Raw genomic sequence first — 17,108 nt, 5'->3', positions numbered from 1 at the left:
TATTATCCATAGTCCTTTAACACTTAAAACTAATCTTCAAGCCGTTGCAGTGCGGATTACTTTTCACGTGGCTTTTACATTATGCTCGCTATATATTCCGCCTTCGTCAGCACTTCATCTTGCTGATCTCCAATCGCTCTATAATCAACTTCCGAAACCCTGTGTTATTGTGGGTGACCTAAATGGTCATAACCCGATCTGGGGTAGTACAAACACTAACACTAAAGGTAAACTAATAGAAGATTTCCTCTCAGATAATGATCTGTGTATATATAATGATGATTCTCACACTTACCTCCATCCTACAACCGGCACTTACTCTTCTTTGGACTTGGCTCTGGCTGACTCTAACCTTCTCAATGAATTTGATTGGTCAGTCCATAATGACCTTTGTGGAAGTGACCACTTCCTACTATACTTTCAGAAATAAACCCAGCTGATTCTCCATCTTACACAAGATGGAATTTTTCAAAGGCTAACTGGTCCTTGTATGAAACTATGTGTAAATCAAAACTGAAAACTCATTTTTCAGTGATGTAGCTGATCCTATTCAGGTATTTTCTGACGCTTTAAATGATATAGCTGATCATTGTATACCAAAGTCCTCTACGAGTCCACATGTGCGGAAACCATGGTTTAGTTCAGATTGTAAACATGCTAGAAGAGCGAGGAAAAAGGCAGAGAAATATTTTCGCCATCACCCAACTGTCCATAACTTGAATAAATTCAAAATACTTAATGCGAAGGCACGTCATACCTTCAAACAAACCAAACGGCAGTCTTGGCGGGACTATGTGTCCAAACTTAATTCTCGAACACCTATGTCCAAAGTTTGGAATATGGTGCAAAGGATAAAAGGTAAAGGTTCAAGATCTGGTGTTCATCATCTGAAGGATGGTGACACACTCTTAACCAGTGCATCTGATATAGCAAACAAATTGGGAGAAACGTTAGCTCAACATTCATCTTCATCAAATTTTACACCGAAATTTAAAAAAACTAAAGAACACGCAGAAAAAAAGAAACTCAATTTTGCTTCAGATAATGGGGAGGACTATAATGAGGTTTTCTCCATTCATGAGCTGCATACTGCCTTGGGGCAGGCTCATGATACTGCTACAGGTTCTGATAATATTCATTATCAGTTACTTAAACATTTACCGGATTCCTGTTTAGAAACTTTATTAAATATATTCGATTACATCTGGACAGCGGGGAAATTTTCCTTCATCATGGCGTAATGCTGTCGTCATTCCTATACCGAAACCTGGCCGCGATCACACTGATCCTTCAAACTATAGGCCAATATCGCTTACTAGTTGTGTTTGTAAGACCATGGAACGAATGGTCAATAACAGACTAATATGGTACTTAGAAACAAATGAACTGATTACCGATATCCAATGTGGGTTTCGGAAAAACAGAAGTACCATTGACCATTTGGTTAGACTGGAAACTTTTGTGAAGAATGGTTTTATTAATAAACAACACACCGCATCTATATATTTTTTTGACTTAGAAAAGCTTATGATACCACCTGGAAACATGGAATTTTAACAGATCTACATAACATGGGTTTGAGAGGCCGTTTGCCAAATTTCATATCACAGTTTTTGACAGGCATTTCCAGGTTCGAGTGGGATCCACCTTGTCTGAATTTTACGATCAAGATCAGGGTGTACCACAAGGCAGCATATTGTCGGTAACGTTGTTTAGTATAAAAATCAACAGCTTATCTAAAGTTTTAAAACGACTCTATTGATGGGTCGTTATTTGTCGATGATTTTAATGTTTCATGTCGAGGTAAAAATATGCGCACAATTAAGAGACAGTTGCAAGTCTGTCTCAATAAAATCAATGATTGGTCCGAACAAAATGGCTTTAAGTTTTCTAAGTCTAAAACTAACTGCATCCATTTCTGTCGTAAGTATAAACCACATAAAGACCCAGACTTACATTTATCGGGTACTCCCATTAAAGTAGTTAAGGAAGCTAAATTCTTAGGTATCATATTTGACCATCATCTTACATTTCTACCTCATATCAAATATCTTAAAACAAAATGTCTGAAAGCTTTGGATCTCTTGAAAGTTGTCTCTAACTCTAAGGGGGGGGAGGTGATCAGTCAACCCTCCTACACTTGTATAGATCGCTGATCCGTTCCAAGCTTGATTATGGTTCCATCGTCTATGGTGGAGCTTGTAAAAATAATCTCAAAGTGCTTGATTCTATTCACCATCAAGGTCTAAGATTATGTCTTGGATCTTTCCGAACTTCACCTATTGACAGTCTTTACGTTGAAGCTGACGAGCCTTCCCTAAAACAAGGCCGAATTAAACTGTCGTTACAGTACATAACCAAGTTATATGCTAATAAGTCTAACCCTGCTTACAATTGTGTGTTTAATCCTCTGTATGAAGATTTTTACGGTAAAAAGTCATCGCTAATTCCCCCTCTGGGAATACGAATTCAACCTTTTATTTCAGCTGCTAGTATTGCACTCACTAACGTATGTCCTTTCCGCCTGCTTTCTTCTCCACCTTGGCAGTTGGTCCAGCCAAGAGTTGACCTGACATTAACCAAACTCAAGAAATCAGAAACAAATCAGTTACAGTATAAACAAGAATATAATCAATTAAGAAGTACATATAATACACATAAATCTATATTTACAGATGGATCCAAGGATGGTGGTGCAGTTGCTTGTGTCACTGTCATTGGATCCAAAACATTATCAACTAGATTACCAGATCACGCTTGCATATTTACAGCCGAATCAAAGGCCATTTTAACTGCCCTCAGATATATCAAACAGTCTAAACATAAGGACTTTATTATTTTTTCGGACTCGTTTTCTTGTCTTCAAGCAATTAAAAACAATTCGTGTCAGCATCCTGTTTTACTTGACATAATAGAACTACATAATAATCTTGCTACTGGCCAATGCGACATTGTCTTTTGTTGGTTACCCAGCCATGTTGGAATCACTGGTAACACAGTGGCTGACTCTGCTGCAAAGTCTGCTCTCAACAAATCTGTGACACCACTTCAAATACCTTATAGTGATTATAAACCAGTTATAAGAAGTTACATCCGGGATCTTATGCAGAAGAAGTGGGACACCCAAGTAGGTATCAATAAATTACATGCAATAAAACCATCTATCGGTTACACCTACTTGGGTTGTCGGTCCAGATTTGAAGAGGTCATTCTACGACGATGCCGTATTGGCCATTCTCGATACACTCATGAGTATTTACTTAAAGGTGAGGATCCTCCATTTTGCATCCCTTGTGATGAGAGAATCACAGTCAAGCATGTCCGTCTTGACTGTATTGATTTTTCCATCACAAGGGATAAATATTTCAGTGTCAAAACAATGAAGGATCTTTTTTGTAATGTACATTCTCATTTAATTATCGCATTTTTAAAAGAAATTGAATTATTACATAAATTTTGAACAATATGTTTTGTACATAGATAAATGTCATTTATTATCAATGGTAGAATAAATTAGCAAGCTGCGATTGTGAGTGGCTGTATCCTCAAAGGGGGTTAAAGTATCGTAAAAGATTGTCCTCCTGAGAGGATACGTAAGTCCCAAAACTTCCAAAGTCAATTTAGTTCAACCATGCGTTTTAAGCGTAGAATATTTGTTATTTTAAATTATGGCTAAATTCCCTTCCATCGCCAGCGGCTGAAGGGATGGTGTAAATCCAGATATGGCTCATGCAGGTAGCAAAAGTAATGTAAGTCCCCATGATCCCTGGTATGGTGATCTACCTTCAGTTGTTGGCGATCTATAGCCCGTTTTTATATTGTGCTGTTTTGAAATGATTTAACATTTTACACTGAACTCAAACTAGTTTTAATTCAATTGTGATATTCTAGTCGTTATACTGTCCTTCGCTGGCAGGTTTTTAAATCAGCAAACATATGTTTATTCTTATTACATAACTTTTTGTCGTCACAATATGGCTGAAATATTGCCGATGTGACGTTAAATATTAACTCACTCACTCATGCAGTCACATATAGCAGCATGTAATATTTCTGAGTCATTTTCACTGCATTTTCTTACATAAAGCCCTTTGTTATGTTAATTTCGTATTATGATCTATCTGTATGGGATATATTTAGCCAGATATACAATATTCGTCCTCAAGGAAGTGCGTTGGAAACGCATCATGTCTACATAGAGACATAATTCAGTTCTTAGTTCATTCTCTTTCCACAGAGGTTACATGTCTCATCTACCTACCATTTATTAGGAATATATAACAAGTAACCTCTGTGGGAAGAGAACGTTCTAAAAGTACTGTCGGAAATAGAAAAAAGACATGTTTCTTCGCACTTATATCTACCATTTATGTAGTGAATATGTGAAAGTGTGAAATATTTGTTAAACTACAGTCTCGATGGTAGGGAGACTTGAAACGTAGAAAAAGGACTTTACTGAGGAGAGATTAGTGGAAATGAGCAAAGTCAAAGTACAAAGCTACTTACTGGTGCAGACCATGACTTTATGCAAATTAGAGCGCCATGATATTGTATTACAAAGAACGCCTCTTAAATGCCCACTCTGAAATTATACTTATCTTCTTCATAAACGATAGCTGATGTAAACAATAAAAACTTTAATACTGAACCTATGTAGCTGTCATGGAGTCTCACTATCATGCTAAACAGAAAGAGGTAGGAGGGGTCGTCTCAAACGGTGCGTCAGGACGGGTGTCACAGACGGTGGTTGGGGTCGATCTGAGGATAGAGATATCAACTGAGATAAGATTATCCTTTAGGGGAAAAACTGGGGAAGCAAGGAAGCAAGCAGCATGTCATAACAATTTACAAATAATATCCAGTCCTGTCGATCATCGGGTGGTCATGCCACCTTTATATTTTGCGACATTTAATAACGATGGCTCATTTAAGCTTTTCCATGGGTATCATACTCTTGTCTTAACATAAACATGTCTTACATGTCTCAACATAAACTTTATGAAAGAAAGACACGAAAGATGTTCATCAATAGATGAGATATATTCAACACACATGAGAAAGCATAAAATATCTTTGACATGACCCCTTGAGTCCGTAGGCAGCACATGCATTTCATGCCAGGTGAGTCGACGGTTCGTCGTCATACCTGGCTGAGCGACCTAATTGCCATCTGTAGTGTGATCTATCGTTTTCAGCAGCGTTAAGTTTTACCTGATTTTTGCGAGTAAACATGCCTTTCTAGATATAATATTACGCATCCCTCTGAACGCCCAGTTAGGCCGATGTGGGTTATTTCCACATATGCTATTTGCAGTTGTGTAAATTTTAAGTATACAGAGTAACAGCCTAAAAACAGGGTTTTTTTCTATTTCCTACAGTACTTACGTTCTGCTTGCCACTTTCATTTCCGTTTATTTTCTCAATATCAGGTCTGTTCTTGCTGAGCTTTAACGCGGGTGTAAGAACTGTTATGTTAACTTTTTTCTGCCAACACGCCTTACCTTGACTATTTCATAGCAATTCATATGTAAGCAGAAGTGTACAGTATCCAGTACTTTTGTTTGACATTACATATTATCATTGAACATATTAAATCGCTCTGTATAAGGCATCGAGCGGAGTAAACCACATGTTGTACCACAGATGTATAAATTCCACCCAACTATTTGGAAGGATTCACATAGTGATTATAGTCTAACGCCACATCAGCAGGCCATCATGGGTCTATATATTGTTGAATAGAATGGTGTCGAGAGTGCCATTATGTTGAACTTGTTTACTTTAATAGTGAAATGTCACGCTCCAACTCTCTGTACAATGTATGCTGTCACCATGAATGTGAGTACATTGTGAAAGCCTAATCGAACACAGAAACGTGCTTAGTTAGCCTTCGTTTGATAACCTAAGCCTTGACACCTACATTAGCGTCGAGAACACTGATAGTGATGAAGCTACGTTCATCACATATCTCGGTGCCATTACACATGTGGTCTATGATGCCACACTAGACAAATGGGCGACATTCATAAAGTATAGTGGCTAAAGATGTCAGCTCATGCAACTTAACATGTATATCATCTTTCTTCTGAAATGATGTCTGAGCAGGTAAATACAGTTCTTCATATATATATATATATTCCTTTCTGAAAATTGTTTGCTTGCCACATGCATCTATTGTCATTGCTAATCACAAGTAATGTGACATAACGACCTCACATGTACTCTCCGAATGAATGGCGAAAATAGAGAGTATTCATTAATTCATTCATACTTAACATTTCATATGATCGTGGTGAAATTTCATAATGTTTGCACATCAAACTGATAAACATATATTTCTGACATTGAATAAGTATTTGATTTAATTCAATGTGGTAAGGATACTATAATGCTTTTGAGTATAGCATGTGTAACGTCGTGCATTTAGTAGGGGTCAGTATTGAGGGATACAAGTATTGCGATAGCCATGCTTTATTACGATCAACTGTTGCAATACTATTGCAATCGTTGTTTTCTCCTGGAATTTGAAGTCATTTCCCAAATGAATGTATAGTTCATATGAAATCAAAACTAAAGTAACTGAAAAACTGAGAATAAAACTTGGAAGTAGCTTCAGTCTCTTTTAATAACTCATAAGAAACTTAAAACCCATATCAAGTAAACAGTTCAAACTCCATGAAGCTGCAAACCTAGATTTTCGAATCTCTCTTGGCGCTAAGATAGTCATAAGTTAATGTTAGGGGTATGACCTTTCTATCTTAGCGCTAAGAGAGATTCGAGAAAGCGATAGCACGAGACGAGAAAGCGATAGCACGAGACGAGAAAGCGATAGCGCGAGACGAGAAAGCGATAACGCGAGACGAGAAAGCGATAACACGAGACGAGAAAGCGATAGCACGAGACGAGAAAGCGATACCACGACAGAAAGCGATACCATTACGCGAGAAAGCGAGAAAGCGATAGAGCGAGAAAGCGATAGAGCGATAGAGCGAGAAAGCGATATACCAAGGCGAGAAAGCGATAGAGCGAGAAAGCGATAGAGCGAGAAAGCGATATACCAAGGCGAGAAAGCGATAAAGCGAGAAAGCGATAAAGCGATAGAGCGAGAAAGCGATAAAGCGAGAAAGCGATAGAGCGAGAAAGCGATAAAGCGAGAAAGCGATAGAGCGAGAAAGCGAGAGCGAGAAAGCGATAGAGCGAGAAAGCGATAGAGCGAGAAAGCGATAGAGCGAGAAAGCGATAGAGCGAGAAAGCGATAGAGCGAGAAAGCGATAGAGCGAGAAAGCGATAGAGCGAGAAAGCGAGAAAGCGATATTTCACATAATTCTGCCCTGTCTGCACATGATTTAATCCAACAGGAGGCTTTATTGTCATTTGGTTTAATCGTATAGAAACAAAATGAACATGCTTTCGAATTCTGTGGCATTTTTGTAATTAATCCTTTGACTTGTCCAAACAATAATCCAACAATAACACCAGAAACCGAGTGTGTTTTCGTTGAAATAAATGAGCGCTCTTAAAAAGTCTGTAAAAAGGATAACAATCATTTAATTTATCACTAATCACTAATTAGGCTTGGATTAATTCCTGGCTTGCATTTCTTTATTGTCATTTCCCTTGTTAAATGCTACCATTGTTATCTCATTATTCATGCCGGGATTAACAATCCTGGCTTCCATTTGTCCATCCACCCTACCAATTTAGCGTTAATTAAGTACTGGCTTCCCTTGTTATCTTAGCACTGTTGTTTCAAATGTACGTCTTTAGCTTTCTTTCCTGGTTTCTAGTCTCTTCATTTACCTGATGAAGGATAAGAATATACTCCGTAACATCGTGTTTCAGTCCGGTGTTAAACAACAAACCAACCAAACGAACTCCCCGTCGGGCTTTATTGTATCAGTGATGGAATTTCATACACCCTGTGCCTTTCATCTGGTCTTTTTATGTGTGCCTATTTCACACATATATATTTCCACTATTATGTGAAAAAGGTATTGTTCTAAATGTATGTGCCATCGTCTCCCATACTTCTACTAGAATGGCTTGTCTACATACTTATATGTCTGTCTGTCCCCATATCCCAACTATCTACTTGAGGCAGTGCCACAAGTCATCGACCGACGTGATAGGTGTGTTTAACAAAAACGTAATATAATTATTACTTGGGGAATAAAGCACTATATCATAAAACACCTGCATATTGAAGATAATTTAGTTTAGATGGGGAGTTGAGAAGTTGGACGTAAGAGGGTTGGGAACTTGATTGCGTATAAGTTCTACTAAGTAAGAAGTGTAAAGTATATTGTGACTTATTGTGCAGAACAGTTCAACTGTTGCTGATAAGCTAATAAGGAGTCTACTAAATAGATGAAAAGGGGTTAAATGTTAAAAAGTAGGGCTGGGGAGGCAGAGTACGGTGTTTATGTTTTGGTTGTAAAACGTGCGGTGTGTGGCCTTGACATTGTGAGTTAGTCTGGATAATCGAGTTTACACTGTAATGTGTGGCTGGATAGGGATGTTTTAAAGGGTTTATTCTGAATTTAAGGGTGCCCATTTTTGTTTGGTGTTTTGATATTTTGTTTTCAGACCCAGTCTGGTAGTTATTGAGTAATTTGGTTTCTTCTAGTAACTGTTATCTAGTAGGTACTAGTCTTTGCACCTATGGCATTTTTTATATATTGTAAGGAGTTTAGTTGGGGATAGAAGGACGGGAACCACTCACTCCAGTGTGTACATGATAAATGTTTTGTAGATGTGTAGGGGGGTTTATTTGGCTGCAGTGACCTCAATGCTCACAAATATGAAAGATACATTTTAGAAAGTCCGATATGCTCATGTGGACTAGCAAAATGAGGATAGTTTTCACTTTTTCTTTACTTGTCCAACATATACTGTAACTCGAAATAACATGTACTTTTACCAAAAGGATATACATTAGACTCAGTACTATTCGGAAATGCTCATGCAACTGCACCTGTAAATATGCAGATTCTTGAATCTGTTCATTTATATATCGTAAAATCAGGCAGATTTGACGCCCTTTTCTCATTTGACTGCATCCCAGTGAATGTCACCTATTGCTCTCATTCGATTTGAATCGTTTTGACATGAGCTGACCAAATTATAAACAAGATGATACAGGTAGATAGTTCCATGTATTGAACGAGTTTCAAGTCCTCCTCTGGAAACGAAAATGTTACGAAAGGTGAATTGGATACACGCGTAACCAATCACTTTTTCAAAACCTATGCGACCACGTCCAGCTGTAGCCTTTACTTTACTTTTATTCTCAATAGACCACCAATGGTGGTATAAGAGTACATATCACACACATCAATTATTACATACAGTCAAAATGGCGGCGGAGGGTAACAATATATTGTAGAAAACCAGTTGTTGGTATAACATATTATCTAACTTTTGTCAGAAGAAAACATGGCGGAAAAGATGGGTTTTGATAGCAGAACAGGTTTGAAATTGGCGGACCAAAATGTCGCTTACATTATAATAAAGGAGTTGTATATCCATATAACTTTCCCCGTTGATAAGCACACCAACTTCTAAATGCCATCTAAAGAAGTTCACTATATATGGATAGACCAGCGTTTAACTGCGTACTATTTTCAGCTTTGATTAGACGAAGGTTTGACCGCATCCTTTTATTTGCTTTGACTACACCATTGACTGTGGAATGGTTCTGTTACTACATTGAGGTACCGAGGTGCTTTACTGTCACGTGCATCTCCTCTTTCTTTGGGTAGGAGCGAATTGGGTTCATGTAGGTTAAGTTCTTCAGTTAATAAATTTCATCGTCTTTATTAATTCAAAGAAACTACAGCTGTATTTTGATCACCCTGAAATACAATAAAGTGACATAAACATAAACGGTTAAGTTCCCATGCCTCATTTCTAATTCCTCCACCTATAACCAAACAGCGAGAACTGATAATTATTTTTGAATTGTCTACATACGGATCATTTATAGTGTCACATACTTCAAAACTCTCTGAATGTGATGTATATGTAATAAACTGAGCTGCAAAAGAAACGCAAGCTCCAATTTGTTTGAAATGTAAGTGTAACTCACCATTCCATTAAGTTGGAATTGAACTGATGGCGTACAATATAGCGTCACAAAACCATCAACAATGAACCTAAAACATGAATATTGCTCTTAGGCGACATATATTTCAATTCACACACTCACTCAGTGATTTTATTTTAGGATGATGGTTTGGATGTGGTTGATTGTCTTAGTGCTGGCCACTCATGGAGGAAATCGCCATGAAAATATACTCGTCACAACGCTTTATTTGTCATAGGTCCCTCCCGTTCATCTGGCACTTCCGACACATTTCTCACACAACATCATAATTCAAAGAAAACCATAGAAAAGAACCAGTCAGACGAGAAAATTCGGAAACTTTTGGAAGCAGTACACATCAAGAAGATACGATCCGCTCTCAACAGAGATGACGGATAGTACATTCCCAATGCCTACCATCACTTGATAAAGTAATCAATAATATTTCTTGTGTACATTATCTGTTTCAATTCAACTATGTACATCAAACCCATCTTTTGTATATACATCCACCTGGCCTCCTATAAATTCTAATTCAGACCTTGTATATCACCCTTCTGGCTTCCAATCAACTTACTCAATCTCTTCTACAAGCGTTGTACATCAACCTCATTTAATATATAAACAACTCATTCCCTATCTACTGTAATAAAAACTCATGAATATATTCTCTCAATTTGTTACTCATGTATCACTTGCTTGACAACGACATTAGAATCTATGTCGAAACGTCGCCTCCACAGAATAAAAGAAGAAAGATAGAAAGCGATATACCAAGGCGAGAAAGCGATAGAGCGAGAAAGCGATAGAGCGAGAAAGCGATAGAGCGAGAAAGCGAGAAAGCGATAGAGCGAGAAAGCGATAGAGCGAGAAAGCGATAGAGCGATAGAGCGAGAAAGCGATAGAGCGAGAAAGCGAGAAAGCGATAGAGCGAGAAAGCGATAGAGCGATAGAGCGAGAAAGCGATAGAGCGAGAAAGCGATAGAGCGAGAAAGCGATAGAGCGAGAAAGCGATAGAGCGAGAAAGCGATATTTCCCATAATTCCGCATTACATCTTGTCTGCAGATGACTTAATCCAAATCGAGGCTTTGTCGCCATTTGCAAAATGGAAGAGATTTTGAAAGATCTGAACCTAAGTTATTTGACCACCGACTTTATTGCCAACAAGGTGAGGTTAAACAAGTCTTTACTATTGTTGTACGTATGTGTTTGAACCCGTGAATATCCAGTGTAGAAATGATCTTCAGTAACCCATGATTGTCATAAAAGGCGACTAACGGGATCGGGTGGTCAGACTCCTTCACTTGGCAGACACGTGTCATCGGTTCCCAATTGCGTAGATCGATGCTCCTGCTGTTGATTACTGGATTATCTGGTCAAAACTCGATTATCTACACATCGCCGCCATATAGCTGGAATACTGCTGAGTGCGGCGTTAAACTACAACCAACCAACGTATAGAAACAAATTACGGTTTATGCACATGAAGTAGACCTTTCACCTTTGCGAGGAAATCAGGTCTGCTTCATGTGCATTTCACAAGTCGTCTACAGCCAGTTTAAATGATGTTGTTTCTTCTCTACTAATCAGGATAATCCAGATTATATGCCTGAGTGATCAGCTCGTTAGGTCTATCAGTCTACCTTGCTTATAGACTGGTACATACAAAAAGAAATCAGTTATATATGTTTTATACATTTATTTACATACTCATAGCGTCCTGCGTCCTGCCTCCTGCTGCATATTGTTTCAATCTTCATTCAGTGTACATTTGTATTGACTTTTGACACATCAATACCTACCGCCTCTAGCAGTTGGTATAAACGTGTGACCTAGCTGGACCTCTGCCATTGCTGGGAATGATGCCATTGCTAAATTACCATTCCCTTAAGTAGTATTCCAGTGAACACTTGTCATATTATTATGATTAAATGACATGAGTCATTTTGAACACGGTTCAATGTAGGTGACAAGTGACATTTTGAACACAGTTCAATGTAGTTATGATCAGTAGTCACTGAGTTAATTAGTCAGTTAAGAAACCTCATCATTAAGCCACTAAATAAACACCAATTAATTACAAGACCAGATCGGTGAACATCAAAGGAGAAACAAGGTCTGTTTCATGTGCATAGTTTCAAACCTAAAGGTCTGCTCCGTGTGCAGACACCACAAATTACACATGCTTTCAAAATTCAATGGTATTTTTGTAAATAACGCATTACCTCGCATTAAGTTAATTGTCCAAACAATAACCCAACTACAACTGCAGGCACGAAATGTGTTCGTTTACTTTTAAAAGGTCTGTTAACGGGATAAAACACATTACTGTTACATGAGCAAATATGTTTAGGTATTTTATGGATCATTTTTTCTACTGGGATAAATTGACACATTTGCCATAAGCACGACTATAAAGACATGAGATAACACCACAGGACCCCAAACAATCAGCACCTTCACTACTCCCCATATCCCATCTTTCAAGTTCAAATGGTGCTAATTTTATCTACGGTGTAGATATGTGTGACAAAAATGGAATTATAATTATTAATAGAGGAATAACGCACTATAACCTAAACCACCAGCAACATGCGAAACGCTCCTATTGATAGGAGTGTGTTTAAAACAATACACAAAGAAATAGAAAACACACAGTTAAGAATCAAAAATAGAATATCCATATATATGAAAATAAAAGTAGGTATTCAGAGCGGATAGTTTATAGATTGAAAATAATTATAAGTTTACACGGGCAACAGTGAAGTTGGACGTAACAGGGCGGGGAAGTCGGCCCAGGAGAAATAAACCAGCCCAAGTTAGCGTATAATTTATTTATGGTAAACTGTGTAAAGTATATTGAGGCTTATTATATACCAAGAACAGTTCAGCTGTTGCTGATAAAAAGATAAGGAGCCTGCTAAATAAAAAAAGGTTAAACTTCAGGCTAAATGTTTGGCTTCCCAGGCAGGGTACAGTATTTATGGTGAGGTTGTGAAACGTGCGTTGAGTGACCTTGGCATTGAGAGAGAGTCTGGATAATTGACTGACTGAGTTTAATTTTACGCCGCTTTTAGCAATATTCCAGCAATATCACGGCGGGGGACACCAGAAATGGGCTTAACACATTGTGCCCATGTGGGGAATCGAACCCGGACCTTCGGCGTGACGAGCCAACGCTTTAACCAATAGGCTACCCCACCGCCCCCTCTGAATAATTGAGGTTATACTGTAATGTGTAGCTGTAATGGTTGTTTATAACTCGCAAACGTCGAATATCACATCCGCGCATAGAATTTGTATCCCGATCTGATATGAAAAATGAATGATGTTTATAAAATTAATGTGGTGGTAATTTATGTGTAGACTCACGTTCAGTTTCTGAATATATATAAAATTAATTAAAAAAATTCAATTAAACTGAAAAGGAGTCCCAGTGAAATGGAATATTCAGAGCCTAGTGAAATCTACACTTGCTTCATTAAGGAATTTAGCATCGTATAAGGGGCAGGGTGGAATTGAAAATGATGTGGTTCAGGGATAGGACATGTTAAGGAATTTAGCATCGTAGAAAGGGCCGGGCGGGTGGGATTTAAGGAGGTCCTGTTCTGCACAGTCTAATGTATGTGTTGTATAATGTTGTTTAATTGGATATGTAGGTGGGTGAGGTCAGGGGATGTATTTAGAGGTACCAGTCTTTGTGGCTATTTTGAGGGCTTTGTAATATAGCGAGTTTAGTTTATCATTATCGATCATTAGAATGGAGGACGGGAGAAGCGCACCCCTGTGTGCACAGCCTAAATGTTTTGTAGATATGTTGGAGGGTTTGTTTGTCTGCATCCCAGTGAGTGCCACGTTTTGCTCTCATAAGATTTAAATCGTTGCAACATTAGCTCACCAAATTATGAACATAACCAATACAGGTAAATAATTCCATATATCTAACGGGTTTCAAGTCATTAAAATGGAAACGAAAAGGATACACACTAGAAAAGATATTTTAACACGCTGTCACCAATCAGCTTTTTCAAAACCTACGTGGAAATGTGTAGCTGTAGCCTGTGAGGTGTACATATATTCTGTACATAATTGCATCGTTTAAAGATAGGTTAATCCGTATTTTAAAGTACTGTTGCAGTCACAATTCTCAAACGAAAAGCTTCACGCTGTATGTCTGACTATGAAATGTCTTGTAGCATGTGGGGCGGTGGGGTAGCCTAGTGGTTAAAGCGTTGGCTCGTCACGCCGAAGACCCGGGTTCGATTCCCCACATGGGCACAATGTGTTAAGCCAATTTCTGGTGTCCCCCGCCGTGATATTGCTGGAATATTGCTAAAAGCGGCGTAAAACTAAACTCAGTCAGTCAGTCAGTCTTGTAGCATGTATTTTTAATCATGCTAGGTATGATACATATCAAACTGTTGTTACTAACGTATTGATATGACGTGGTCACGTCACTTTATCCAAGATGTATAGTCAAATGCGTTTAACTAACTTCTGTCATAACAAACTAAACTTAAGAAAAGCAACATTTATGGATATCAACTTCTTTATTGTGAATAACACGACGTTTCGGAGTGTATGCTTACTCCTTCATCAGGTGAATGGTAGGGAGTATGAGAGGGTCTATATATATGAGGCACTATAAAGATGTATATATCCCCCTCATACTCCCTACCATTCACCTACTGATGTAGTAAGCATACACTTCGAAACGTCGTGTTATTCACAATAAAGAAGTTGGCATCCATAAATCTTGCTTTTCTTGAGCATTCCACTTCTAAATGCCCTTCAAATATTTGAAACTAAACTTAGCTTTTCCTTTTAGTTATTACAAAAGTAGTTAACTGCATGTAGCTTGCACCCGCCTCATCAAAAGCTTCAGATGACATATTTAAATTATATTTTGTTCAATACTTTTTTCACGCAAGGTTGGTCCTTCAGAAGTTCTTTCCTTGACGGATGAGGAGTTCAAAACACTTGGGATCGAAACCATTGGCGAAAGAGCTAAACTCAGACAACGCTGCAAAGATTTCATCTGTGGTAAAATCCTCCTTTAAAATGGCTAAAATTTGAAATGTACGGCATTAACGTTATGTCTTCTCAAAATACGTCGATTTACGAAAATAATTGAATTCAAAGTGTACACATGTAAACAATATGCACAACATATCACAGAAACTGATATACATAATATGGTATAGTTAAATAGGTAGCTTCGTATATGTTGCAAATGAATTTTTACATTCATATTCAATGTGTTATTTCATCTGCAGAATCTATACCAGAATCACCAATTGTCCAACGAGTGAAAATGTTTCAGTCAAAGAGGCGACGACAGGTATTCCTAGTATATCCTAGTATGTTCCCAGTTGTGGGGTAAATGATATGCACTCTGTGTAAGGAATGTTTTTACCACTCGAGTAACAATTTTTCATTTTTAACTGATAACTATTCTTATTCATATTCTGAATTTCTGGAGTATTGGTTCTTCGGTTATTCGGTTATTTTGAAACTTTGATAACGACAAAAGTGTCTATGTTGACACCAAGGCATGAACGAACGATGCACGTGTAATGTTTTGAAATTTTATCTATCAATCAATTTGTATGTGTTATTTTGCATTGTTGTTAGTTGTTTTCAGTTATGTCTGACCATGTATGATTCAATATCATAAAAAAGTATTACATAATACCCCAAAACTGACACTTTCAAGTTGATAATTTATTATCGAGTTTTGTTTGCATATATGTAAAGTTCACTGTTTGTTTGTAGGCATCATGGAGGGCTGACAACGGAACCTTCAGAGGTTCGAAATCAGCAACAAGGAAGATCAAATTAGGATGGAAACACCAAATCACTGGCTCGTTCAAACTGATACCTGCAAGTAAGGGAGGGGGTTCCCATGACATTGATGCCGAGAAGCACCTCTCACTGACTGAGCTGGAAAACAAAGTTTGCGAGCTGTATTTTCCAGAGGGACAGAATACAGTTCAGGACTTGCTCCTGTCAAATCTCAATGTCTATCTGGCTAATTTCAGTGGCTCAAAACTGCAGGACACCATTAATGGAGAACCCTTCACTGTAGAATTATTCTACAAAAGTAGGAAATCTCACCCAATTAGGGTGTATCTTCACACATACGACAAAAGTGAAAAGGTATATATAGTATTGACAGGGAAATGAGTAAATATTAACATTCAGTAGGGCACTTCCATCACTAGTTCTGATTTATATACCCGTTTGTTCCATGGAGTCATGTGTGTTCATCACTTGTTTGATGATTCTGAAAAACTGTCATAAATGTCATAAGTCAGCTGTTTAGTCTTTTGCCTGTTTCCTCCATTTATGCGTAATGTGTATTTCCTTCTTTCCACAGACTGTCGACGAAGCTGCTACTGATCACATCCTTGTGACACTCAATCACCCTAATGCTGATGAGCAAGAGGTATATATTCAGTTGTCCTGATAATTGTTTTGATGAAGCAAAGGGGGGGCTTGGTATCCATTGTTTCATAGGTTGATTCTAGGCAAATTGTAATGACGTAATTGTGTGACAATGATAAAGTTTGTAAAAATGAGAAAGAATCATTATTGCATCTATTTTAGGAGTATCTTAGTGTGGTGCTATTTAAGTTCTTTACTTTCCATGTTAACACATACATGTTAACATATGGCATGAAGTACAGGTATTTGTTATGTAACAGACAACAGTTACTGATGATGTAGTAAATAAATGATGATGAAAATGGTAATTGTCCTGACAAATAACAGTACTCCATCTTTGGTGTAATTTGCATTGAAAGTGTGGCAGTTATGTACAGGCTGTATGTTTACACAGAATGTCAACGGACCCACCTCAGATGACCAACATCAGATGACCAACAATCATCAACATTGTTCTGATGAACAGGTATAGTGAATTAGTCTTGGCCTATATGAATGTAGTTCTTTCAGCGCCACCACAGTGTAAAGTCAGGTGTATTTTATGTGTTGTAACGTTACGACGGCTTCAAAGTTCTA

General features: G+C 37.9%; 2 protein-coding genes across 3 annotated transcripts in view; one reads left to right on the top strand and one right to left on the bottom strand.

The window, feature by feature from the left end:
- LOC124291519 (ankyrin repeat and KH domain-containing protein mask-like) overlaps positions 1-17,108 on the bottom strand; it is a 139,173-nt gene that overhangs the window by 40,055 nt on the left and 82,010 nt on the right. The window lies entirely within an intron of this gene.
- LOC124291521 lies at positions 14,836-16,570 on the top strand. The gene is made up of 4 exons (XM_046728524.1): positions 14,836-15,128; positions 15,362-15,426; positions 15,861-16,244; positions 16,465-16,570. The coding sequence occupies exons 2-4, from the start codon at positions 15,400-15,402 to the stop codon at positions 16,552-16,554; spliced, it is 501 nt and encodes a 166-aa protein (XP_046584480.1). The 5' UTR covers positions 14,836-15,128; positions 15,362-15,399; the 3' UTR covers positions 16,555-16,570.

This window comes from Haliotis rubra, unplaced genomic scaffold, assembly GCF_003918875.1.
Source record: "Haliotis rubra isolate DU_JTF1 unplaced genomic scaffold, ASM391887v1 Scf494, whole genome shotgun sequence".
Lineage (NCBI taxonomy): Eukaryota > Metazoa > Mollusca > Gastropoda > Lepetellida > Haliotidae > Haliotis > Haliotis rubra.
Note: the sequence above shows the minus strand (reverse complement) of the source record. Positions and strands in the feature narration are given on the sequence as shown.

Coding starts and splice junctions, on each gene's coding strand:
- LOC124291521 (XM_046728524.1), top strand. CDS start 15,400: ATGTTTCAGTCAAAGAGGCGACGACAG. Junction 15,427..15,860: donor AGTCAAAGAGGCGACGACAG/GTATTCCTAGTA, acceptor GTTTGTTTGTAG/GCATCATGGAGGGCTGACAA. Junction 16,245..16,464: donor CATACGACAAAAGTGAAAAG/GTATATATAGTA, acceptor TTCTTTCCACAG/ACTGTCGACGAAGCTGCTAC.